The 27,781-nt window shown below is 41.2% G+C and overlaps 1 protein-coding gene across 1 annotated transcript in view; it reads left to right on the top strand.

Moving 5' to 3' along the window:
- The window catches only part of THBS2 (thrombospondin 2), a 227,897-nt gene that overhangs the window by 44,778 nt on the left and 155,338 nt on the right, over positions 1 to 27,781 (top strand). The window contains exon 2 of the mRNA XM_075339620.1: positions 8,247 to 8,318. Coding sequence (XP_075195735.1) covers positions 8,252 to 8,318 — 67 coding nt within the window. The 5' untranslated portion in view covers positions 8,247 to 8,251. The remainder of the gene's footprint in view (positions 1 to 8,246; positions 8,319 to 27,781) is intronic.

Raw genomic sequence — 27,781 nt, 5'->3', positions numbered from 1 at the left:
CTGGCGCTTCACCCCAGCTCATCCCGTGTCCTGGTGCAGTGGCAAACGGGGTAATAAATCGGGTTGATACTAGCTGTAAAGTAACCTGAGATCAAGCCCAGCAGTTTGTGATGTCATGGCGTCTATTATATACTCAACATCATAAACTGTCAGTACTAACAAAAAAAAAAAATCGACAAAAGAAATTTATTTGAAAAAACAGTCCCCAAAACATTTCCTCTTTCACCAATTTATTGTAAGAAAAAAAATAAAGGGGTCCCACGACGACTCTGGACCGTCTAGAATATGGGGGGGAGACACTCAGGGAACGTATCCCCCATTTTCTAGGAGTGCGGACCCTTCATGTGAGGAGTGTGGGTGCAATGAATCTGCACTCACTCTTCTCGGGTCCACAGCAGCAGAGTCCATGTCGTAATGGTTGCTACCAAAGCTGCAATGCCCTGCTCATGAGGTAAGGGCATGCCTAATCAGGAGAACTACTGTAGAGGAAGCTCTGCTCACTGGTATATAGGTGCTCAGAGGTAATAATAGATAAAATTAGTGAGTAACCTCGGCACTCTAAATCTCCCAGACTAAGTCAGTAAGTCACAACGAATAGTAATGCAAAATCACTCTTTATTGGTCCGTATTAAGAAAAACAAATTTTTCATAAGCATATATGTTTTTGTCCAAAACAAGTTACAAATGACGTTTCGGCCTGAGCCTTCGTCAGATTGGACTTATCTGCATGTAATCATGAACAATGACAATAATCAGTATCACATAAGAGTGAGAGAACAATAACATAAACTCGAACAATGTAGAGGTACAATTGGGATGCAGCAAAAAAATTGCAACACAGCAAGAAATGAAACACATGATACAAATGTCATAATACAGTACAAGGACAATATAGTAATGACAAATATGGGGTCAGAGTAGACTTAGACAGCTCTGGTACGAAAGAGATGTCAATCATAAAGTAACATGTGCAGTAGGTGTAGAGCTACAGTGTGCATGGCAGAGCTAATGGGTAGACCGACCATAGAAAAAGAATGGAGAAAAAGTGGAGAAAAAATGGAGAAAAAGTGGAGAAAAAGTGGAGAAAAAGTGGAGAAAAAGTGGAGAATAACTGGAGAAAAAGTGGAGAAAAAAATGGAGAAAAAGTGGAGAAAAAGTGGAGAATAAGTGGAGAAAAAGTGGAGAAAAAAATTCTCCACTTTTTCTCCATTTTTTTCTCCACTTTTTCTCCACTTTTTCTCCATTTTTTTCTCCACTTTTTCTCCACTTTTTCTCCACTTTTTCTCCACTTTTTCTCCATTTTTTTCTCCACTTTTTCTCCATAAGTGGAGAAAAAGTGGAGAATAAGTGGAGAAAAAGTGGAGAAAAAAATTCTCCACTTTTTCTCCATTTTTTTCTCCACTTTTTCTCCACTTTTTCTCCACTTTTTCTCCATTTTTTTCTCCACTTTTTCTCCACTTTTTCTCCACTTTTTCTCCATTTTTTTCTCCACTTTTTCTCTACTTTTTCTCCACTTTTTCTCCATTTTTTTCTTCACTTTTTCTCCACTTTTTCTCCACTTTTTCTCCACTTTTTCTCCATAAGTGGAGAAAAAGTGGAGCAAAAGTGGAGAAAAAATGGAGAAAAAATGGAGAAAAAATGGAGAAAAAGTGGAGAAAAAGTGGAGAAAAAGTGGAGAAAAAAAATGGAGAAAAAGTGGAGAAAAAGTGGAGAAAAAAATGGAAAAAAAGTGGAGAAAAAGTGGAGAAAAAGTGGAGAAAAAATGGAGAAAAAGTGGAGCAAAAGTGGAGCAAAAGTGGAGAAAAAAATGGAAAAAAAAGTGGAGAAAAAGTGGATAAAAAGTGGAGAAAAAGTGGAGAAAAAAATGTAGAAAAAGTAGAGAAAAAGTGGAGAAAAAAATGGAAAAAAAGTAGAGAAAAAGTGGAGAAAAAGTGGAGAAAAAAATGGAGAAAAAGTGGAGAAAAAAATGGAAAAAAAGTAGAGAAAAAGTGGAGAAAAAGTGGAGAAAAAGTGGAGAAAAAAGTGGAGAAAAAGTGGAGAAAAAGTGGAGAAAAAATGGAAAAAAGTGGAGAAAAAATGGAGAAAAAGTGGAGAAAAAATGGAGAAAAAGTGGAGCAAAAGTGGAGCAAAAGTGGAGAAAAAGTGGAGAAAAAAATGGAAAAAAAAGTGGAAAAAAAGTGGAGAAAAAGTGGAGAAAAAGTGGAGAAAAAAATGGAAAAAAAGTGGAGAAAAAGTGGAGAAAAAGTGGAGAATAAGTGGAGAAAAAAATGGAGAAAAAGTGGAGAAAAAGTGGAGAAAAAGTGGAGAAAAAAATGTAGAAAAAGTGGAGAAAAAGTGGAGAAAAAAATGGAAAAAAGTGGAGGAAAAAAATGGAGAAAAAGTGGAGAAAAAGTGGAGAAAAAGTGGAGAAAAAGTGGAGAAAAATTGGAGAAAAAGTGGAGAAAAAAAAGTGGAGAAAAAGTGGAGAATAAGTGGAGAAAAAAATGGAGAAAAAGTGGAGAAAAAGTGGAGAAAAAAATGTAGAAAAAGTGGAGAAAAAGTGGAGAAAAAAATGGAAAAAAAGTGGAGAAAAAGTGGAGAAAAACTGGAGAAAAAGTGGAGAAAAAAAAATGGAGAAAAAGTGGAGAAAAAGTGGAGAAAAAGTGGAGAAAAATTGGAGAAAAAGTGGAGAAAAAAAATGGAGAAAAAGTGGAGAAAAAGTGGAGAAAAAGTGGAGAAAAAGTGGAGAAAAAGTGGAGAATAAGTGGAGAAAAAGTGGAGAAAAAAATGTAGAAAAAGTAGAGAAAAAGTGGAGAAAAAGTGGAGAATAAGTGGAGAAAAAGTGGAGAAAAAAATGTAGAAAAAGTAGAGAAAAAGTGGAGAAAAAAATGGAAAAAAAGTAGAGAAAAAGTGGAGAACAAGTGGAGAAAATAATGGAGAAAAAGTGGAGAAAAAGTGGAGAAAAAGTGGAGAAAAAATGGAGAAAAAGTGGAGAAAAAGTGGAGAAAAAAATGTAGAAAAAGTGGAGAAAAAATGGAGAAAAGGTGGAGAAAAAATGGAGAAAAAGTGGAGCACCCTTTGGTGCCTTTCATGTGGCACTAAGGGGTGCTTAGCTTTGTATTTAGCCAAAAGAATGAATAATAAAATGACGTAGGGTTCCCCCTAGTTTTGTAGCCAGCTAGGGTAAAGCAGACGGCTGCAGCCTGCAGACCACAGCTGGCAACCTCACCTTGGCTGGTAATCCAAAACTGAGGGCACCCCACGCTGTTATTTTAAATTAAATAAATAATTTAAAAAAAAAACACGTAGGGGTCCCCCAAAATTGGATCACCAGCCAAGGTAAAGCAGACAGCTGGGGCCTGATATTCTCAGACTAGGGAGGTCCATGGTTATTGGACTCTCCCCAGCCTAAAAATAGCAGGCTGCAGCCGCCCCAGAAGTGGCGCATCCATTAGATGCGCCAATCCTGGTGCTTCGCCCCAGCTCATCCCGCGCCCTGGTGCGGTGGCAAACGGGGTAATATATGGGGTTAATACCAGATGTGTAATGTCACCTGGCATCAAGCCCTGGGGTTGGTGAGGTCAGGCGTCTATCAGATACCCGACATCACCAACCCAGTCAGTAATAAAAAAAAATAGACGACAAACACATTTTTATTTGAAAAAACACTCCCCAAAACATTCCCTCTTTAACCAATTTATTAGAATGAAAAACAAATCCAGGTCTGGTGTAATCCAAGGGGTTGCCATGACGATCCACACTGTCCCAGTCAATGAAGAGCAGGATGTTCCCCATTGGCTGGGAGAGCAGTGCAGTGACCTGAGCTAACATCAATGGGTCAGCCCAGGTCACTGCAGGGGGGTGACAAGTGCTGCTGTCAGCGAGGTACATTACCTGCGCTGATCTCCAGCACACTGACAGCCCCTGTCACTGAGTTCAATGACCGGCGCCTTCCCCTCAAGTATCGCGAGAGGTCCGTGACGTCACCGCTAGTCAGTCTCGGGTCGGAAGCGAGAGGTGATGTGACAAGCGGCGGCCATGGAGGACAGTGACAGCGCTGAGGTCGGGATGGCGGGACTTCATCACCGCAGGTAAGCCGAGCGGGGGGGGGGGGGGTTGTGTGTGTGTGTGTGTGTGTGTGTGTATGTATGTGTACATGCCGCGGGCAGGAGGGGGCGCAGCGAGCTGAGCGGGGAAGTGTGGGCTTCCTGCACGTAACTAAGATAAACATCGGGTTACTAACCAAAGCGCTTTGCTTGGATACCCGATGTTTATCTTGGTTACCAGCTTCTGGCAGGCTGCCAGCGATGGCTCCTGCTCACTGTAGCTGTAAAAAGCCCTGCTTTTTGCTGCTAGAACCGTTCTCGAACGTGTCTAGAACTATCGAGCTTTTGCAAAAAGCTCGAGTTCTAGTTCGATCTCGAACAGCCCCAAAAATCACTCGAGCTTAGAACTGGAGAACCTCGAACCGCGAACCGCGCTCAACTCTAATTAAGAGCCCTTGTTCGGCTTGAAATGCGTAAGACGCAATGTTTTTAATTATTTGTACTTTTGTACACCAATAAAACTGATTATGTTTTTTTCAAGTCCGCGAATATTGAGAAATTGGGATATTATATCTTCAAGTGCTGGATGAAATGTTTTTTTCTTCGCTCCACTCATTCTACATCCAAGATTTCGCAGACTTATTAGTAGCTCTTCCACAATCTGTTCATAGCTGTCTTCCTTCTTATTCCCTAGAAAATTCTGCACCACATTACAAAATGCATTTCAAGCTCTTTCTTCTGTCTCATTCATTGATGTGATAAAATTTGGGTCTCTCATAAGTGTTCTTATTTGAGGTCCATCAAATATTCCAGCCTTTTTCTTCTCTTCACTAAGACCAGGAAAAGTTGAACATATATAGTTAAAGCATTCTTTACTGTGATTGAGAGCTTTGACGAACTGCTTCATCAATCTAAGTTTTATGTGCAAGGGAGGAAAGACAATGTTCTTCCTATCCACTAGAGGATCATGGATGACATTCTTATTGCCAGATGCCAAACTCTGTCGCTGAGGCCATTCAGTTTTCACCCAATGCTCTGCTGTAGCTCTACTGTCCCAGTAGCACAGAAAACAAGGGTGTTTTGTGTACCCTCCTTGCAAACCCAAAAGAAAGTTAACCATTTTCAAATCAACACAAATCAACCACCCATGAACATTATATTGTAACCTCTCTAGAACAATCTTGATGTTTTTATATTCTTCTTTAAGTTTTACAGAATGACCTATTGGTACAGAGCCATACTTATTTCCATTGTAAAACAGAACACATTTTAAACTTCTTTTGGAACTATCAATAAAAAACCTCCAATCTCTTGAATCATATGCTGGAAGTCCCATAAAGAGAAGTAGCCCTTCAACATCAGTACAATAGACAAGCTGGCCATCTGAATGGAAGTACTTACGCAGTTCTGCTTCCCTGTTACGATAAAATGAGACACTTGTTCCGGGTTTCAACATTCGATTCTCTTGTAGTCTTGAAGCCAATAGTTCAGCAGATGGTAGATAAAGATCTCTAACCAGATCATCCAAAGCAGACTGAGTAAACAGAATTGGTTTGTCACAATCTTCATCACATGGCTGAAAAATATCTGGACTGTCTTCTTCATCAGTATAACAATGTGAGAAGAGATTTGTGTCAGCGTTTTCTGGAAGCGCAGTATATTTTGGAACAGGTATGTCTTCACTATGGGCAACTGGTCAAATAGCTGAAGGGATACTCGGGTATTGCAAATATTGCTTGTTTTTCTTATTGAAACCTTTTACGTTGACAAAGCAGAAATAGCAGTTTTCTAAATCATTGCTTGGTTCTCTCCAAACCATAGGAACTCCAAACTGAAGTTTAGCATTCTTTCCTTGAGACCATGAACTTAAGCTCTCAATACAGGTTTTGCACACTTTGTGAGGAGCCCAATGCTTGTCTTGGTCTCCAGGTTTTACTTTGAAGTACGCAAAAATACACCCTCTTAACAGTCAGTAATGTTGCACCTCTGAGTCTTCACAGCAAAGTTTCCACAGATGTAACAAAAAATATTTGGATCATTTGAGCACTGTCTTCTGCGAGATGTAGAGGCCATTGTTAGATCAGCAAAACATCCTGCAGAGAAATACAAGATAAAAGTTGTTAGCTACCTGAGTTGTTCATTGAATTTCTGCCCCCCCCCCCCCACACACACACATGCACACACACAAACCTTAGATATTGATTCACAAACAAAAAACAGAAAAACAGCAGGCTAAAAGCAATAAATATCAAAATTCATTGAAAATTTCAATAAATAAAACAGTACCTGCACACGACTTGTGTACATTGAAAACTGTTTTTTTGCTTTCTTATCATAACAAATGGGAATTATGCATGTTCAAAGAAAACAAAGATATTCTCACATTTATTGGGAGACTAAATGTAAACTAAGTTTACCTTAGTGAACTGTATAAACCGGCACTTTTGATACACTACTTATATTTTTCATGGAATTCATGAAAATGGCATATATACTTATAGTGCAAAAAACGTGATGTGATAGAGAAATTATAAGATCAGATTTGAATTCAGGACCCTCAAATTAGCCTAAAACTGTTCTTAAAGTCCATGCCAGAAAAATGTTATTTTTTTTTGTAGACCCGTGTTATCTTCTTTATTTTGTTTGTACTGAGAACTTCAGCAAGATCTACACATTTGCTCCCAGTGGATTCTTTCAGGATTGTTGCTGAAGGTGTCTGCTGCAAATCCACATTTTACACTGCTCAAAAAATTAAAAGGGAACACTCAAATAACACATCCTAGATCTGAATGAATGAAATATTCTCATTGAATAATTTGTTCTGTACAAAGTTGAATGTGCTGACAACAAAATCATACAAAAATCATCAATGGAAATCAAATATTTTAACCAATGGAGGACTGGATTTGAATACACACACAAAATGAAAGTGGAAAAAAGTCAAAATGAAAATCAAAACAAGACAAAATGAAAGTGGAAACAAGTCAAAATAAGGCTCAGTATTGTGTGTGGCCTCCACGTGCCTGTATGACCTCCCTACAAAGACTTGGCATGATCCTGATGAGGTTGCGGATGGTCGCCTGAGGGATCTCTTCTCAGACCTGGACTAAAGCATCCGCCAACTCCTGGACAGTCTGTAGTGCAAGGTGACTTTGGTGGATAGAGTGAGACATGATGTCCCAGATGTGCTCAATTGGATTCAGGTCTGGAGAATGAGCGAGCCAGTCCATAGCTTCAATGACTTCATCTTGCAGAAACTGCTGACACACTACAGCCACATGAGGTCTGGCATTGTGCTGCATTAGGAGAAACCCAGGTCCAACCGCACCAGCATATGGTCTCACAAGGGATCTGAGGATCTCATCTCGGTACCTAATGGCAGTCAGGCTACCTCTGGCAAGCACATGGAGGGCTGTGCGGCCCTCCAAAGAAATGCCACCCCACACCATTACTGACCCACTGCCAAACCGGTCATGCTAAAGGATGTTGCAGGCAGCAGATCCCTCTCCATGGCGTCTCCATACTCTGTCACGTCTGTCACATGTGCTCAGTGTGAACCTGTTTTGATCTGTGAAGAGCACAGGGCACGAGTGGCGAATTTGCAGATCCTGGTGTTCTGTGTCAAATGCCAAGCATCCTGCACGGTGTCGGGCAGTGAGCACAACCCCCATCTGTTGACGTCGGGCCCTCATGTCATCCCCATGGAGTCTCTAACCGTTTGTGCAGACACATGCACATTTGTGGCCACTAATTTCCATCTGATGTCTATTCCAGTTACACAACAGCATGTGAAATTGATTGTCAATCAGTGTTGCTTCCTAAGTGGACAGTTTGATTTCACAGAAGTTTGATTAATTTGGAGTTATATATGGTTGGTTAAGTGTTCCCTTTATTTTTTTGAGCAGTGTATATACTTATCCAAAGAGGAGGTACAATTATCTTTCAACAGGGGTACAGTTCATAGTCTATTAATTTTATGCTAGTTTCTAAATGCTTTTTTTGTGTTCTGTTTAGGAGAAATTTAAAATCACCTGAGTAACCTTAGACCTTAGTCTTCTGGAATCACAAATCCACCTTTTCCAATTTCTTCTAATTTTCGAAGATTAGGCTGTTTATACTTTATTAACTGTACAGAAAACTCAAAATTGTTATCATTTTGCAAGAATTAAATGACTGAAAAGATTATTACCAAATTAACTTCTTTATTTTTTTTCTACATAGGAGTTATGCTGCAAAGAAACTTGGTGTGGTTGCCCATTTTTTTTACATTCTGTGCTTCACTTCATGCTCAAGGTAAGTTTTTTAAGTCAGCGTGGATTTGATTGATCATATATTTAAAAAAAGTTTGGGGGGTAATTACATGTTATAGACAGTAATTGTACAAGTACCAGTTGTGCTGTGTGGCCAGAACTGTGTATCAGAGTGAATTTTTGTGTTAGAAGCTCTTTAAAACAGTGAAACTATAGTGTAAACAGGGCTGCCACTAGCAATTTCAGGGCACCATTCTGGCAAAATTTTGGGGCCCCCTTGAGACTTCACCCAGACTTCAACCCAGCTTCACGTCCACCCCTCATACCTTCCACAGTCTCACCATCACGCTTGGAAAAATTCCACTTCTGCACCACATCCTCACCTATTACACATTAACAGTTCCCATGAAATACCATCTGCTGGCTGAAAATTTTATATATATATATATATATATATATATACATATATATATAAATATAAAATTTAAATACTTATCCACTATAGAGGCTGCTAGGTATATATATATATATATATATATATATATATATATACACACACACATATACATATATATATATATATATATATATATATATATATATATATATATATATATATATATGTACACACAGTCATGACCAAAAAGTTGGCACCCTTGAAATTGTTCCAGAAAATGCAGTATTTGCTTCAGAAAATTACTAGTAATACAAACCCTACGCTGCCCCTCTCTATTCTACATTCTCTGCACCGCCCCATTCCATAATCTCTCTTACACACTGCCTCTTGGTATAATATCCACTCCACCACACACTGTACCTCTGTATAATATCCCCCCCACACAATGCCCCTCTGTAAATATCCCCCCATACACTGTCCCTCTGTATTAAATTCCCACATACTGCCCCTCTGGATAATATTCTCGCACACACTGCCCCTCTGTATAATATTCCCCACACACATGGCCCCTCTTTATAATATTCCCCACACACTGCTCCTCTTTATAATATCCCCTCATGCACTGCCATTCTGCATAATATCCCTCACAGATTGTCCCTCTGTATAATATCCCCACACACTTCCCCTCTGTATAATATTTCTCCCACACACATTGCCCCTCTGTATAACGTCTCTCCCACACACACTCAACTCTGTATATCTCTCCCACACACACTGCCCCTCTATATAATATCCCCACATACACTGCCCCTCTGTATATCTCTCCCACACACACTGCTCCTCTGTATAGTATCTCTCCCACACACTGCCCCTTGTATAAACAAGGCAGTGTCCGCAGATAAATAATATAATCCCACAATACCTGGCTATAGAGCCTAACCTTTAAGCTAATGTGGTAGTAAGTCAATAGAGGGTATAAAAAATGAATAATAAGGCTAAAGGTGGCTTTACACTCTACGACATCGCTAAAGCGATGTCGTCGGGGTCACGGATTTTGTGACGAACATCCGGCCGCGTTAGTGATGTCATTGCGTGGGACACCTATTAGCGATTTTGAATTGTTGCAAAAACGTTCAAAATCGCTAATCAGTGACATCCCCCTAATCTCAATTATCGTTGCTGTTGCAGTTACGATGTTGTTCTTCGTTCCTTTGGCAGCGCACATCGCTACGTGTGACACCAGAGGAACATCACCTTACCTGCATCCCGCCAGCAATGAGGAAGGAATGAGGTGAGCGGGATGTTACGTCCCGCTCATCTCCGCCCCTCCGCTTTGATTGGGCGGCCGCTTAGTGACGTCGCTGTGACGCCGAACGAACCACCCCCCTTAGAAAGGAGGCAGTTTGCCGATCACAGCGACGTCGCTATGCAGGTAAGTAGTGTGACCTTTCCTAGCGATTTTGTGCGCCACGGGCAGCGATATGTCCAAGACGCACAAACGATGGGGGCGGGTACGCACGCTAGCGATCTCGCTAGCGAGATCGCAGCATGTGAAGCTGCCCTTACTGAGTAAATACAACACATGCAATGAGATTAAACAATACAAAAGATATAATGTAATAAGAAACTGCAGGACAATTTTTTTATTTAGATTTTAGTCCCCTTAGGTGACTTGAACTTGCAATTGTCTGATAACTTATACTACATTAGATATATAAAAAAAATCTAAACACCCCTGTTAAAATGCCAGGTATTTGTCAAGTAAAAAAGAATAATTTCAGTACTTTTGCCATCTTTATGGTATCCATAATCTGCACAATTCAAATGAAAAATAAGCTGAAATATTTTCCGGGAGAAAATGGAAAAATTAAAAAAACTAAAATAATGTAGTGGCATAAATATGCACACCTTTAAATTAATATTTTATTGAAGTACCTCTGTTTTCTTTTGGGTAGAAGCCTATATGTATGGCACATCTATAATTGGCAAACTTCGCCCATTCTTCCATGCTGTAGCGCTCCAAATCTGTAAGATTGCGAGGGTATCTCCTGTGTATAGTCTTTTTCACAAGAACCAAAAGATTTTCAATTGTATTGAGGTCTGGGCTCTTGCTGGGCCATGCAAAACTTTGATCTCCTTCTGGTGAAACCATTCTTATGGTGATTTTGGAGGTAGGCTTAGGGTCTTGTCATGCTGGAAAGTGAAATTCCTCCTTATCTTCAGCTTTTTAGCAAAAACCTGAAGCTTTTATTGCAAAATGGACTAATATTTGGAACTGTTCATAACTTCTGCCAACTTGATATTGGCCAGTTCTAGCTGCCAAAAAACAGCCCCAAAGTAGAATGCTACCTCTAACATTCTTCATTTTGGGTATGGTGATCTTTTTAAATTATAACCAAAAAGTTTAACCTTGAGCTCATCAGACCATAACACATTTTTCCACAGGCTTTTGGCAGACTTAATGTAGGTTTTGGTAAAACATAGCCGGACTTTAATACTTTTGTAAAATTAACCCACAGACAAGACATATGAAGAATACGTGAGATTGTTGTTACATGCAGTAAACAAACAATACTTGACAGAAATTCCTGCAGCTTCTTTAATTTTGCTGTAGCTCTCTTGACAGCATCCTGTATGGGCAAAATTGTATATTTCTATTAGATTACCACATCTTGTCCCCAATAGCAAACTCGGCCCATCAATGCACCTCTTATTAGCAGATGAGCTCTGTTTATTCTGTGCACTTTTCAGGTTTTCTCTGACTTTAGACCAGACAAGTTCAGCTTCTGGAGTACCAAGTTAAGAACCAGAATGTAAATTAAAAAAAATGTGGATGATACGCAAGAATATAGAAAAAATATGATGTCTTAATGGATTTTTGATATTGATTATTTATGGCAAACTCAACTAAAGGCAAGTGTTCTACCCAGTCAGACTGATGGTCATAGACATAACACAGAGAAATTACTTAAGTGTTTGGTGGGCATCTTCAGTCTGACTATTGGTCTCTTGTGATAATCTGATGAAAAGAACAATTCAGTATTAATTTTACTTCAGAAAGCCCTCAGAATTGGACACAATATTTTCTGGAATCCCATGAAGAGTTAAAATGTGTTTGATAAACAACATATTTAAAGTTTGGGAATTTGGTAACTCAACAAGGGATCAAAATGGCACTCTTTGATAACTACCTCATAGAGTCCCACGGCTTTCAGTATCACCTCTATGCTGATGATACGCAGATGTACTTCTCTGGACCTGACATCACCTCCCTACTAACCAAAATCCCACAATGTCTGTCTACTATTTCATCCTTTTCTCTACTCGATTTCTGAAACTGAACATGGACAAAACAGAATTCGATTATCTTTCCTCCTCTTCACTCTACCACCCCACCTGACATATCCATCAAAGTCAAAGGCTGCTTACTCTCCCCAGTCCTGCGTGCTCGCTGCCTGGGAGTAACTCTAGACTCTGCTCTCTCTTTCAAGCCACACATTCAAGCCCATTCCACCTCCTGCCACCTCCAAGTCAAAAATATTTCCCGGATTCGTACATTCCTTTCCCAAGAAGCTGCAAAAACCCTAGTGTATGGCCTTATTATCTCTCGCCTGGACTATTGCAACCTCCTGCTCTCTGGCCTCCCTTCTAACAGTCTCGTACCCCTACAAGCTATTCTACACTATACTGCCCGACTAATCCACCTGTCCCCCACTACTTCCTGACCTCTCCTCTCTGCCAATCCCTTCACTGGCTTCCCATTGCCCAACGACTCCAGTTCAATACCCTAACGATGACCTACAAAGCCATCCACAACCTTTCTCTTCCTTACATCTGTAACCTAGTCTCCCAGTACTTACCTGCATGTAACCTTCGATCCTCACAAGATCTCCTTCTCTACTCCCCTCTCATCTCCTCCTCCCATCACCACATCCAAGATTTCTCCCATGCCTCCCCCATACTCTGGAATGCTCTGCCACATATCAGACTCTCGCCTACCTTGACAAGCTTCAAAGGGTACCTGAAGACCTACCTCTTCCGACAAGCCTACAACCTGCCATAACCCTCAGTCCACTATAGCACCGCATAACCATTTCTACCCTCACCTACAGTATCCTCACCCATCCCTTGTAGACTGTGAGCCCACCTGGGGAGGGTCCTCTCTCCTCCTGTACCAGTTTGTGCCTTGTTTAATTTATGATTATTGTACTTGTCCATACTATGTATACCCCTTTTCACATGTAAAGTGCCATGGAATAAATGGCGCTATAATACTAAATAATAATAATAATAATCTCCTATGAGTTTAGCCTGTGGCAGCAGTACCAAGATAGCAGAGACTTCAGCAGGCCTCTTGGTGCCATGTTAACCCTATGGTACCCTGCAACCACCCAGTTTAAATGCGGTCTTCAAAGAATGACAGGGGCATTTGAGTGGTTACCATCAGTGACTGGAGCTCAGCTCCAGTTGCTGCTGTTAGACCCAGATACTGGCTATGTAACATAGACAGCTAGCAGCATCTACCTTGCTCCGGAGCCCTATCTACACATATTCACCATAGTGCTGACATACTGTAGATGTATGTCATCTTGTGCTAAAGGGTTAAAAGTATGTCCCAGAGATTAAAAATTAGAGCATGTTGTCCTTACGGGAAATGTAGTACTCGCACTCCCAATCCTGATACGTATTGTTCCAGTTCTTTATTGGTCCGCTGGTCTGGGCTTCTACTGTTGTCCTTGACACACTGTAAAAATGTGCTCAGTTAATCAGTGGCTCAGAGATGACCCCTCCCAGCCTCATCAGCATGTCCAGCCTTTTTTAATGTGTGGAAGACAGTGTGTATCTTACTACTTTTATTTTTTATTGAGGAATATAAAGGAAACTTGGCAAGTAAAACAGCGCTATTATGGTTCGCTCACATTAGTGTTCAAATCGGATGAGTGCAATGCGAGAAAATCTCACATTGCACTCGGACTAAGGTTAGTTAGTGAGGCTGAGCAGATCTGCATTTTTTTTCCCATGCTGATTCGGAAAGAGCAAAAGATCGCAGCATGCTGTCATTGACAACGTATCTCAGATCACACATACCTATACAAGTCTCATATTGCACTCAGTCCACTTTTAGTCAATGAAGCTGAGCAGATCTGCAATTTTTTTCACATGCTGTTTCAGCATGAGCAAAAGGTTGCAGCATGGTGTTTCAAATCACACGCACCTATACAAATTTATAGGTACATGTGAAAAATCTGACTGCACTTGGATATATGCAGAGATCGACAATGGAGAAGATGGAGAGATTAATCTATCCATGGTCTCTTCATTAGTGCTTTGATTCTTGCATGCTAGAGAATTGGGTAAAATGACACATGGCTCATGCTTGCAGCAGCATTTGAGACGAGTGTCATTAGCATATCTCGCATCGGATGCTATTTGCTCATGTGATCCCAGCTGTAAACTACAGATATGGTGTTAATCTGCAGGGAGTGCAAATGCAACATTGAAGTCCTGGCTATGAGAGAAAATATTTTTAGTCTTCTTGGCAGCCTCTGGTTTTCATTCATAGAGGCGTGGCCTAAGTTACCACTCATTAGATAGTGACCGGGTGTGGCTATAACCACAGCTCGACACTGACTGATAGCTGGCTCTGCAGTGCATCACTACAAAGTCAGCTGTCAGTCAGTGCCAAGGTTTGATTACAGCCATTGTTCACTATGTACTGTGCGGCGAGTGAAGCCATGCCTATATGACTGAAAGTCGGAAGCCCCGTGGGAGAAATAAATTTAATTTCCTCCCAATAGCTAGGTTTTCAGTGGAGCAGCTGCACAGTATTAAAGCGATATTAACCTGCAAATTAACCCCATATCTGCAGGTTAAAAGCGTTTTTTTTTACATAATAGGTTCTCTTAAGCTTTACGTTTTGTTCTTGTCATTGTGTAATCAGTGTTTGATCAGTTAAACCCATTAAAACTATCAATCAGCGGAATAACATTACTTTGCCCCTTACATTGCTTATACAGCAGCATATGTATAATTGCTAGAGTTGAGCGCGGTTCGCAGTTCGAGGTTCTCCAGTTCGCGGCTCGAGTGATTTTGGGGGCTGTTCTAGATCGAACTAGAACTCGAGCTTTCTGCTAAAGCTCGATAGTTCTAGATACGTTCGAGAACGGTTCTAGCAGCAAAAAGACAAGCTAATTATTAGCTGGCTTTCCACTGTAATAGTGTAAGTCACTCTGTGACTCACAATATTATGAAATTTCAGTGTATAATGTGCGAGAACAGCGCATTCAGATCACTGCTGTTTGGATAATGGCGATCGCCATTTTTTTTTTTTTTCCTTGTCTTCCTTCCCTAAGTGCGCGCGTGTAGTGGGGCGGGCCAGCATGTCAGCCAATCCCAGACACACACACAGCTAAGTGGACTTTTAGCCAGAGAAGCAACGGCATGTGTGATAGGATGTCCATGTCACATGTCCCTGCATTATAAAAACGGACATTTTCCTCCAGCATGCCATTATCTGCCTTCTGCGTCTTGGTGTCAGTCACCGCTGGCCTAGCTCCTGTCTCCGATACTGCTGTGTACGCTCTATACACAGCGCTATACAGAATAGGGATAGAAGTTTCTTTCAGCCCTTGTAAGGGCTAATACCGGCAGGGTCAGAGCCATAGGTGACAGTCAGCTCCGTGAAAACAGATTTTAACAGCTACACAAGATGACAGCGTCTTAGTAGCTAAGGTCAGGGATTTCCTCGCTGCATTTCCCCATTAGGAGGGATAGAAAGGGAGGCAAACTTTCCTCTACCCAGACCCACAACCCTGCCACTGTACCCTCCTGCCCTTTGCACACTCAAACTCATTGTTACTAAGCCATTATACTAGCAAACACTGAGGAAACTTAGTGTCATCTTAAAAGTGGCTGTTGGACTTCATTATTGTCCCACTAGTGCAAAGATATTTGCAGCACGTCTGCCTGCATTGCACACTCAAACTGATTATTACTAAGCCATTATACTAGCAAACACTAAGGAAACTTAGTGGCATCCTAAAAGTGGCTGTTGGACTTCATTACTGTCACACTAGTGCAAAGATATTTGCAGCACTTCTGCCTGCATTGCACACTCAAACTCATTGTTACTAAGCCAATATACTAGCAAACAATGAGGAAACTTGGTGGCATCCTAAAAGTGGCTGTTGGACATCATTATTGTCCCACTAGTGCAAAGATATTTGCAGCACGTCTGCCTGCATTGCACACTCAAACTCATTGTTACTAAGCCATTATACTAGCAAACACTGAGGAAACTTAGTGGCATCCTAAAAGTGGCTGTTGGACTTCATTATTGTCCCACTAGTGCAAAGATATTTGCAGCACGTCTGCCTGCATTGCACACTCAAACTCATTGTTACTAAGCCATTATACTAGCAAACACTGAGGAAACTTAGTGGCATCCTAAAAGTGGCTGTTGGAATTCATTATTGTCCCACTAGTGCAAAGATATTTGCAGCACGTCTGCCTGCATTGCACACTCAAACTCATTGTTACTAAGCCATTATACTAGCAAACACTGAGGAAACTTAGTGGCATCCTAAAAGTGGCTATTGGACTTCATTATTGTCCCACTAGTGCAAAGATATTTGCAGCACGTCTGCCTGCATTGCACACTCAAACTGATTGTTACTAAGCCATTATACTAGCAAACACTGGGGAAACTTAGTGGCATCCTAAAAGTGGCTGTTGGACTTCATTATTGTCCCACTAGTGCAAAGATATTTGCAGCACGTCTGCCTGCATTGCACACTCAAACTCATTCTTACTAAGCCATTATACTAGCAAACACTGAGGAAACTTAGTGGCATCCTAAACGTGGCTGTTGGACTTCATTATTGTCCCACTAGTGCAAAGATATTTGCAGCACGTCTGCCTGCATTGCACACTCAAACTCATTGTTACTAAGCCATTAAACTAGCAAACACTGAGGAAACTTGATGGCATCCTAAAAGTGGCTGTTGGACTTCATTATTGTCCCACTAGTGCAAAGATATTTGCAGCACGTCTGCCTGCATTGCACACTCAAACTCATTGTTACTAAGCCATTATACTAGCAAACACTGAGGAAACTTAGTGGCATCCTAAAAGTGGCTGTTGGACTTCATTATTGTCCCACTAGTGCAAAGATATTTGCAGCACGTCTGCCTGCATTGCACACTCACACTCATTGTTACTAAGCCATTATACTAGCAAACACTGAGGAAACTTAGTGGCATCCTAAAAGTGGCTATTGGACTTCATTATTGTCCCACTAGTGCAAAGATATTTGCAGCACGTCTGCCTGCATTGCACACTCAAACTCATTGTTACAAAGCCATTACTCCAGCAAACACTGAGGAAACTTAGTGGCATCTTAAAAGTGGCTGTTGGACTTCATTACTGTCCCACTAGTGCAAAGATATTTGCAGCACGTCTGCCGGCATTGCACATTCAAACTAATTGTTACTAAGCCATTATACTAGCAAACACTGAGGAAACTTAGTGGCATCCTAAAAGTCGCTGTTGGACTTCATTATTGTCCCACTAGTGCAAAGATATTTGCAGCACGTCTGCCTGCATTGCACACTCAAACTGATTGTTACTAAGCCATTATACTAGCAAACACTGAGGAAACTTAGTGGCATCCTAAAAGTGGCTGTTGGACTTCATTATTGTCCCACTAGGGCAAAGATATTTGCAGCACGTCTGACTGCATTGCACACTCAAACTCATTGTTACTAAGCCATTATACTAGCAAACACTGAGGAAAATTAGTGGCATCCTAAAAGTGGCTGTTGGACTTCATTATTAACCCACTAGTGCAAAGATATTTGCAGCACGTCTGCCTGCATTGCACACTCAAACTCATTGTTACTAAGCCATTATACTAGAAAACAATGAGGAAACTTGGTGGCATCCTAAAAGTGGCTGTTGGACATCACTATTGTCCCACTAGTGCAAAGATATTTGCAGCACGTCTGCCTGCATTGCACACTCAAACTCATTGTTACTAAGCCATTATACTAGCAAACACTGAGGAAACTCAGTGGCATCCTAAAAGTGGCTGTTGGAGTTCATTATTGTACCACTAGTGCAAAGATATTTGCAGCACGTCTGCCTGCATTGCACACTCAAGCACATTGTTACTAAGCCATTATACTAGCAAACACTGAGGAAAGTTAGTGGCATCTGAATGTTGGACTTCATTATTGTCCCACTAGTGCAAAGATATTTGCAGCACGTCTGCCTGCATTGCACACTCAAACTCATTGTTACTTAGCCATTATACTAGCAAACACTGAGGAAACTTAGTGGCATCCTAAAAGTGGCTGTTGGACTTCATTGTTAACCCACTAGTGCAAAGATATTTGCAGCACGTCTGCCTGCATTGCACACTCTAACTCATTGTTACTAAGCCATTATACTAGCAAACAATGAGGAAACTTGGGGGCATCCTAAAAGTGGCTGTTGGACATCACTATTGTCCCACTAGTGCAAAGATATTTGCAGCACGTCTGCCTGCATTGCACACTCAAACTCATTGTTACTAAGCCATTATACTAGCAAACACTGAGGAAACTTAGTGGCATCCTAAAAGTGGCTGTTGGAGTTCATTATTGTCCCACTAGTGCAAAGATATTTGCAGCACGTCTGCCTGCATTGCACACTCAAAATGATTGTTACTAAGCCATTATACTAGCAAACACTGGGGAAACTTAGTGGCATCCTAAAAGTGGCTGTTGGACATCATTATTGTCCCACTAGTGCAAAGATATTTGCAGCACGTCTGCCGGCATTGCACATTCAAACTAATTGTTACTAAGCCATTATACTAGCAAACACTGAGGAAACTTAGTGGCATCCTAAAAGTCGCTGTTGGACTTCATTATTGTCCCACTAGTGCAAAGATATTTGCAGCACGTCTGCCTGCATTGCACACTCAAACTGATTGTTACTAAGCCATTATACTAGCAAACACTGAGGAAACTTAGTGGCATCCTAAAAGTGGCTGTTGGACTTCATTATTGTCCCACTAGGGCAAAGATATTTGCAGCACGTCTGACTGCATTGCACACTCAAACTCATTGTTACTAAGCCATTATACTAGCAAACACTGAGGAAAATTAGTGGCATCCTAAAAGTGGCTGTTGGACTTCATTATTAACCCACTAGTGCAAAGATATTTGCAGCACGTCTGCCTGCATTGCACACTCAAACTCATTGTTACTAAGCCATTATACTAGAAAACAATGAGGAAACTTGGTGGCATCCTAAAAGTGGCTGTTGGACATCACTATTGTCCCACTAGTGCAAAGATATTTGCAGCACGTCTGCCTGCATTGCACACTCAAACTCATTGTTACTAAGCCATTATACTAGCAAACACTGAGGAAACTCAGTGGCATCCTAAAAGTGGCTGTTGGAGTTCATTATTGTACCACTAGTGCAAAGATATTTGCAGCACGTCTGCCTGCATTGCACACTCAAGCACATTGTTACTAAGCCATTATACTAGCAAACACTGAGGAAAGTTAGTGGCATCTGAATGTTGGACTTCATTATTGTCCCACTAGTGCAAAGATATTTGCAGCACGTCTGCCTGCATTGCACACTCAAACTCATTGTTACTTAGCCATTATACTAGCAAACACTGAGGAAACTTAGTGGCATCCTAAAAGTGGCTGTTGGACTTCATTGTTAACCCACTAGTGCAAAGATATTTGCAGCACGTCTGCCTGCATTGCACACTCTAACTCATTGTTACTAAGCCATTATACTAGCAAACAATGAGGAAACTTGGGGGCATCCTAAAAGTGGCTGTTGGACATCACTATTGTCCCACTAGTGCAAAGATATTTGCAGCACGTCTGCCTGCATTGCACACTCAAACTCATTGTTACTAAGCCATTATACTAGCAAACACTGAGGAAACTTAGTGGCATCCTAAAAGTGGCTGTTGGAGTTCATTATTGTCCCACTAGTGCAAAGATATTTGCAGCACGTCTGCCTGCATTGCACACTCAAAATGATTGTTACTAAGCCATTATACTAGCAAACACTGGGGAAACTTAGTGGCATCCTAAAAGTGGCTGTTGGACTTCATTATTGTCCCACTAGTGCAAAGATATTTGCAGCATGTCTGCCTGCATTGCACACTCAAACTCATTGTTACTAAGCCATTATACTAGCAAACAATGAGGAAACTTGGTGGCATCCTAAAAGTGGCTGTTGGACTTCATTATTGTCCCACTAGTGCAAAGATATTTGCAGCACGTCTACCTGCATTGCACACTCAAACTCATATTTACTAAGCCATTATACTAGCAAACACTGAGGAAACTTAGTGGCATCCTAAAAGTGGCTGTTGGAGTTCATTATTGTCCCACTAGTGCAAAGATATTTGCAGCACGTCTGCCTGCATTGCACACTCAAACTGATTGTTACTAAGCCATTATACTAGCAAACACTGGGGAAACTTAGTGGCATCCTAAAAGTGGCTGTTGGACTTCATTATTGTCCCACTAGTGCAAAGATATTTGCAGCACGTCTGCCTGCATTGCACACTCAAACTCATTGTTACTAAGCCATTATACTAGCAAACAATGAGGAAACTTGGTGGCATCCTAAAAGTGGCTGTTGGACTTCATTATTGTCCCACTAGTGCAAAGATATTTGCAGCGCGTCTGCCTGCATTGCACACTCAAACTGATTGTTACTAAGCCATTATACTAGCAAACACTGAGGAAACTTAGTGGCATCCTAAAAGTGGCTGTTGGACTTCATTATTGTCCCACTAGTGCAAAGATATTTGCAGCACGTCTGCCTGCATTGCACACTCAAACTCATTGTTACAAAGCCATTATTCTAGCAAACACTAAGGAAACTTAGTGGCATCCTAAAAGTGGCTGTTGGACTTCATTATTGTCCCACTAGTGCAAAGATATTTGCAGCATGTCTGCCTGCATTGCACATTCAAACTGATTGTTACTAAGCCATTATACTAGCAAACACTGAGGAAACTTAGTGGCATCCTAAAAGTGGCTGTTGGACTTCATTATTGTCCCACTAGTGCAAAGATATTTGCAGCACGTCTGCCTGCATTGCACACTCAAACTCATTGTTACTTAGCCATTATACTAGCAAACACTGAGGAAACTTAGTGGCATCCTAAAAGTGGCTGTTGGACTTCATTATTAACCCACTAGTGCAAAGATATTTGCAGCACGTCTGCCTGCATTGCACACTCAAACTCATTGTTACTAAGCCATTATACTAGCAAACACTGAGGAAACTTAGTGGCTTCCTAAAAGTGGCTGTTGGACTTCATTATTGTCCCACTAGTGCAAAGATATTTGCAGCACGTCTGCCTGCATTGCACACTCAAACTCATTGTTACTAAGCCATTATACTAGCAAACACTGAGGAAACTTAGTGGCATCCTAAAAGTGGCTGTTGGACTTCATTATTGTCCCACTAGTGCAAAGATATTTGCAGCACGTCTGGATGCATTGCACACTCAAACTCATTTTTACTAAGCCATTATACTAGCAAACACTGAGGAAACTTAGTGGCATCCTAAAAGTGGCTGTTGGACTTCATTATTAACCCACTAGTGCAAAGATATTTGCAGCACGTCTGCCTGCATTGCACACTCAAACTCATTGTTACTAAGCCATTATACTAGCAAACACTGAGGAAACTTAGTGGCTTCCTAAAAGTGGCTGTTGGACTTCATTATTGTCCCACTAGTGCAAAGATATTTGCAGCACGTCTGCCTGCATTGCACACTCAAACTCATTGTTACTAAGCCATTATACTAGCAAACACTGAGGAAACTTAGTGGCATCCTAAAAGTGGCTGTTGGACTTCATTATTGTCCCACTAGTGCAAAGATATTTGCAGCACGTCTGGATGCATTGCACACTCAAACTCATTTTTACTAAGCCATTATACTAGCAAACACTGAGGAAACTTAGTGGCATCCTAAAAGTGGCTGTTGGACTTCATTATTGTCCCACTAGTGCAAATATATTTGCAGCACGTCTGCCTGCATTGCACACTCAAACTCATTGTTACAAAGCCATTATTCTAGCAAACACTAAGGAAACTTAGTGGCATCCTAAAAGTGGCTGTTGGACTTCATTATTGTCCCACTAGTGCAAAGATATTTGCAGCACGTCTGCCTGCATTGCACACTCAAACTGATTGTTACTAAGCCATTATACTAGCAAACACTGGGGAAACTTAGTGGCATCCTAAAAGTGGCTGTTGGACTTCATTATTGTCCCACTAGTGCAAAGATATTTGCAGCACGTCTTCCTGCATTGCACACTCAAACTCATTCTTACTAAGCCATTATACTAGCAAACACTGAGGAAACTTAGTGGCATCCTAAAAGTGGCTGTTGGACTTCATTATTGTCCCACTAGTGCAAAGATATTTGCAGCACTTCTGCCTGCATTGCACACTCAAACTCATTGTTAGTAAGCCATTATACTAGCAAACAATGAGGAAACTTGGTGGCATCCTAAAAGTGGCTGTTGGACTTCATTATTGTCCCACTAGTGCAAAGATATTTGCAGCGCATCTGCCTGCATTGCACACTCAAACTGATTGTTACTAAGCCATTATACTAGCAAACACTGAGGAAACTTAGTGGCATCCTAAAAGTGGCTGTTGGACTTCATTATTGTCCCACTAGTGCAAAGATATTTGCAGCACGTCTGCCTGCATTGCACACTCAAACTCATTGTTACTAAGCCATTATACTAGCAAACACTGAGGAAACTTAGTGGCATCCTAAAAGTGGCTGTTGGACTTCATTATTGTCCCACTAGTGCAAAGATATTTGCAGCACGTCTGCCTGCATTGCACACTCAAACTCATTGTTACAAAGCCATTATTCTAGCAAACACTAAGGAAACTTAGTGGCATCCTAAAAGCGGCTGTTGGACTTCATTATTGTCCCACTAGTGCAAAGATATTTGCAGCACGTCTGCCTGCATTGCACACTCAAACTCATTCTTACTAAGCCATTATACTAGCAAACACTGAGGAAACTTAGTGGCATCCTAAAAGTGGCTGTTGGACTTCATTATTGTCCCACTAGTGCAAAGATATTTGCAGCACTTCTGCCTGCATTGCACACTCAAACTCATTGTTAGTAAGCCATTATACTAGCAAACAATGAGGAAACTTGGTGGCATCCTAAAAGTGGCTGTTGGACTTCATTATTGTCCCACTAGTACAAAGATATTTGCAGCACGTCTGCCTGCATTGCACACTCAAACTCATTGTTACTAAGCCATTAAACTAGCAAACACTGAGGAAACTTGATGGCATCCTAAAAGTGGCTGTTGGACTTCATTATTGTCCCACTAGTGCAAAGATATTTGCAGCACGTCTGCCTGCATTGCACTCTCAAGCTCATTGTTACTAAGCCATTATACTAGCAAACACTGAGGAAAGTTAGTGGCATCTGAATGTTGGACTTCATTATTGTCCCACTAGTGCAAAGATATTTGCAGCACGTCTGCCTGCATTGCACACTCAAACTCATTGTTACAAAGCCATTACTCCAGCAAACACTGAGGAAACTTAGTGGCATCCTAAAAGTGGCTGTTGGACTTCATTACTGTCCCACTAGTGCAAAGATATTTGCAGCACGTCTGCCGGCATTGCACATTCAAACTAATTGTTACTAAGCCATTATACTAGCAAACACTGAGGAAACTTAGTGGCATCCTAAAAGTGGCTGTTGGACTTCATTATTGTCCCACTAGTGCAAAGATATTTGCAGCACGTCTGCCTGCATTGCACACTCAAACTGATTGTTACTAAGCCATTATACTAGCAAACACTGAGGAAACTTAGTGGCATCCTAAAAGTGGCTGTTGGAATTCATTATTGTCCCACTAGTGCAAAGATATTTGCAGCACGTCTGCCTGCATTGCACACTCAAACTCATTGTTACTAAGCCATTATACTAGCAAACACTGGGGAAACTTAGTGGCATCCTAAAAGTGGCTATTGGACTTCATTATTGTCCCACTAGTGCAAAGATATTTGCAGCACGTCTGCCTGCATTGCACACTCAAACTGATTGTTACTAAGCCATTATACTAGCAAACACTGGGGAAACTTAGTGGCATCCTAAAAGTGGCTGTTGGACTTCATTATTGTCCCACTAGTGCAAAGATATTTGCAGCACGTCTGCCTGCATTGCACACTCAAACTCATTCTTACTAAGCCATTATACTAGCAAACACTGAGGAAACTTAGTGGCATCCTAAACGTGGCTGTTGGACTTCATTATTGTCCCACTAGTGCAAAGATATTTGCAGCACGTCTGCCTGCATTGCACACTCAAACTCATTGTTACTAAGCCATTAAACTAGCAAACACTGAGGAAACTTGATGGCATCCTAAAAGTGGCTGTTGGACTTCATTATTGTCCCACTAGTGCAAAGATATTTGCAGCACGTCTGCCTGCATTGCACACTCAAACTCATTGTTACTAAGCCATTATACTAGCAAACACTGAGGAAACTTAGTGGCATCCTAAAAGTGGCTGTTGGACTTCATTATTGTCCCACTAGTGCAAAGATATTTGCAGCACGTCTGCCTGCATTGCACACTCACACTCATTGTTACTAAGCCATTATACTAGCAAACACTGAGGAAACTTAGTGGCATCCTAAAAGTGGCTATTGGACTTCATTATTGTCCCACTAGTGCAAAGATATTTGCAGCACGTCTGCCTGCATTGCACACTCAAACTCATTGTTACAAAGCCATTACTCCAGCAAACACTGAGGAAACTTAGTGGCATCTTAAAAGTGGCTGTTGGACTTCATTACTGTCCCACTAGTGCAAAGATATTTGCAGCACGTCTGCCGGCATTGCACATTCAAACTAATTGTTACTAAGCCATTATACTAGCAAACACTGAGGAAACTTAGTGGCATCCTAAAAGTGGCTGTTGGACTTCATTATTGTCCCACTAGTGCAAAGATATTTGCAGCACGTCTGCCTGCATTGCACACTCAAACTGATTGTTACTAAGCCATTATACTAGCAAACACTGAGGAAACTTAGTGGCATCCTAAAAGTGGCTGTTGGACTTCATTATTGTCCCACTAGGGCAAAGATATTTGCAGCACGTCTGACTGCATTGCACACTCAAACTCATTGTTACTAAGCCATTATACTAGCAAACACTGAGGAAAATTAGTGGCATCCTAAAAGTGGCTGTTGGACTTCATTATTAACCCACTAGTGCAAAGATATTTGCAGCACGTCTGCCTGCATTGCACACTCAAACTCATTGTTACTAAGCCATTATACTAGAAAACAATGAGGAAACTTGGTGGCATCCTAAAAGTGGCTGTTGGACATCACTATTGTCCCACTAGTGCAAAGATATTTGCAGCACGTCTGCCTGCATTGCACACTCAAGCACATTGTTACTAAGCCATTATACTAGCAAACACTGAGGAAAGTTAGTGGCATCTGAATGTTGGACTTCATTATTGTCCCACTAGTGCAAAGATATTTGCAGCACGTCTGCCTGCATTGCACACTCAAACTCATTGTTACAAAGCCATTATTCTAGCAAACACTGAGGAAACTTAGTGGCATCCTAAAAGTGGCTGTTGGACTTCATTATTGTCCCACTAGTGCAAAGATATTTGCAGCATGTCTGCCTGCATTGCACACTCAAACTCATTGTTACTTAGCCATTATACTAGCAAACACTGAGGAAACTTAGTGGCATCCTAAAAGTGGCTGTTGGACTTCATTGTTAACCCACTAGTGCAAAGATATTTGCAGCACGTCTGCCTGCATTGCACACTCTAACTCATTGTTACTAAGCCATTATACTAGCAAGCAATGAGGAAACTTGGGGGCATCCTAAAAGTGGCTGTTGGACATCACTATTGTCCCACTAGTGCAAAGATATTTGCAGCACGTCTGCCTGCATTGCACACTCAAACTCATTGTTACTAAGCCATTATACTAGCAAACACTGAGGAAACTTAGTGGCATCCTAAAAGTGGCTGTTGGAGTTCATTATTGTCCCACTAGTGCAAAGATATTTGCAGCACGTCTGCCTGCATTGCACACTCAAAATGATTGTTACTAAGCCATTATACTAGCAAACACTGAGGAAACTTAGTGGCATCCTAAAAGTGGCTGTTGGACTTCATTATTGTCCCACTAGTGCAAAGATATTTGCAGCACGTCTGCCTGCATTGCACACTCAAACTGATTGTTACTAAGCCATTATACTAGCAAACACTGAGGAAACTTAGTGGCATCCTAAAAGTGGCTGTTGGACTTCATTATTGTCCCACTAGGGCAAAGATATTTGCAGCACGTCTGACTGCATTGCACACTCAAACTCATTGTTACTAAGCCATTATACTAGCAAACACTGAGGAAAATTAGTGGCATCCTAAAAGTGGCTGTTGGACTTCATTATTAACCCACTAGTGCAAAGATATTTGCAGCACGTCTGCCTGCATTGCACACTCAAACTCATTGTTACTAAGCCATTATACTAGAAAACAATGAGGAAACTTGGTGGCATCCTAAAAGTGGCTGTTGGACATCACTATTGTCCCACTAGTGCAAAGATATTTGCAGCACGTCTGCCTGCATTGCACACTCAAGCACATTGTTACTAAGCCATTATACTAGCAAACACTGAGGAAAGTTAGTGGCATCTGAATGTTGGACTTCATTATTGTCCCACTAGTGCAAAGATATTTGCAGCACGTCTGCCTGCATTGCACACTCAAACTCATTGTTACAAAGCCATTATTCTAGCAAACACTGAGGAAACTTAGTGGCATCCTAAAAGTGGCTGTTGGACTTCATTATTGTCCCACTAGTGCAAAGATATTTGCAGCATGTCTGCCTGCATTGCACACTCAAACTCATTGTTACTTAGCCATTATACTAGCAAACACTGAGGAAACTTAGTGGCATCCTAAAAGTGGCTGTTGGACTTCATTGTTAACCCACTAGTGCAAAGATATTTGCAGCACGTCTGCCTGCATTGCACACTCTAACTCATTGTTACTAAGCCATTATACTAGCAAGCAATGAGGAAACTTGGGGGCATCCTAAAAGTGGCTGTTGGACATCACTATTGTCCCACTAGTGCAAAGATATTTGCAGCACGTCTGCCTGCATTGCACACTCAAACTCATTGTTACTAAGCCATTATACTAGCAAACACTGAGGAAACTTAGTGGCATCCTAAAAGTGGCTGTTGGAGTTCATTATTGTCCCACTAGTGCAAAGATATTTGCAGCACGTCTGCCTGCATTGCACACTCAAAATGATTGTTACTAAGCCATTATACTAGCAAACACTGGGGAAACTTAGTGGCATCCTAAAAGTGGCTGTTGGACTTCATTATTGTCCCACTAGTGCAAAGATATTTGCAGCATGTCTGCCTGCATTGCACACTCAAACTCATTGTTACTAAGCCATTATACTAGCAAACAATGAGGAAACTTGGTGGCATCCTAAAAGTGGCTGTTGGACTTCATTATTGTCCCACTAGTGCAAAGATATTTGCAGCACGTCTACCTGCATTGCACACTCAAACTCATATTTACTAAGCCATTATACTAGCAAACACTGAGGAAACTTAGTGGCATCCTAAAAGTGGCTGTTGGAGTTCATTATTGTCCCACTAGTGCAAAGATATTTGCAGCACGTCTGCCTGCATTGCACACTCAAACTGATTGTTACTAAGCCATTATACTAGCAAACACTGGGGAAACTTAGTGGCATCCTAAAAGTGGCTGTTGGACTTCATTATTGTCCCACTAGTGCAAAGATATTTGCAGCACGTCTGCCTGCATTGCACACTCAAACTCATTGTTACTAAGCCATTATACTAGCAAACAATGAGGAAACTTGGTGGCATCCTAAAAGTGGCTGTTGGACTTCATTATTGTCCCACTAGTGCAAAGATATTTGCAGCGCGTCTGCCTGCATTGCACACTCAAACTGATTGTTACTAAGCCATTATACTAGCAAACACTGAGGAAACTTAGTGGCATCCT

Source organism: Anomaloglossus baeobatrachus, chromosome 3, assembly GCF_048569485.1.
Source record: "Anomaloglossus baeobatrachus isolate aAnoBae1 chromosome 3, aAnoBae1.hap1, whole genome shotgun sequence".
Classification (NCBI taxonomy): domain Eukaryota; kingdom Metazoa; phylum Chordata; class Amphibia; order Anura; family Aromobatidae; genus Anomaloglossus; species Anomaloglossus baeobatrachus.
Note: the sequence above shows the minus strand (reverse complement) of the source record. Positions and strands in the feature narration are given on the sequence as shown.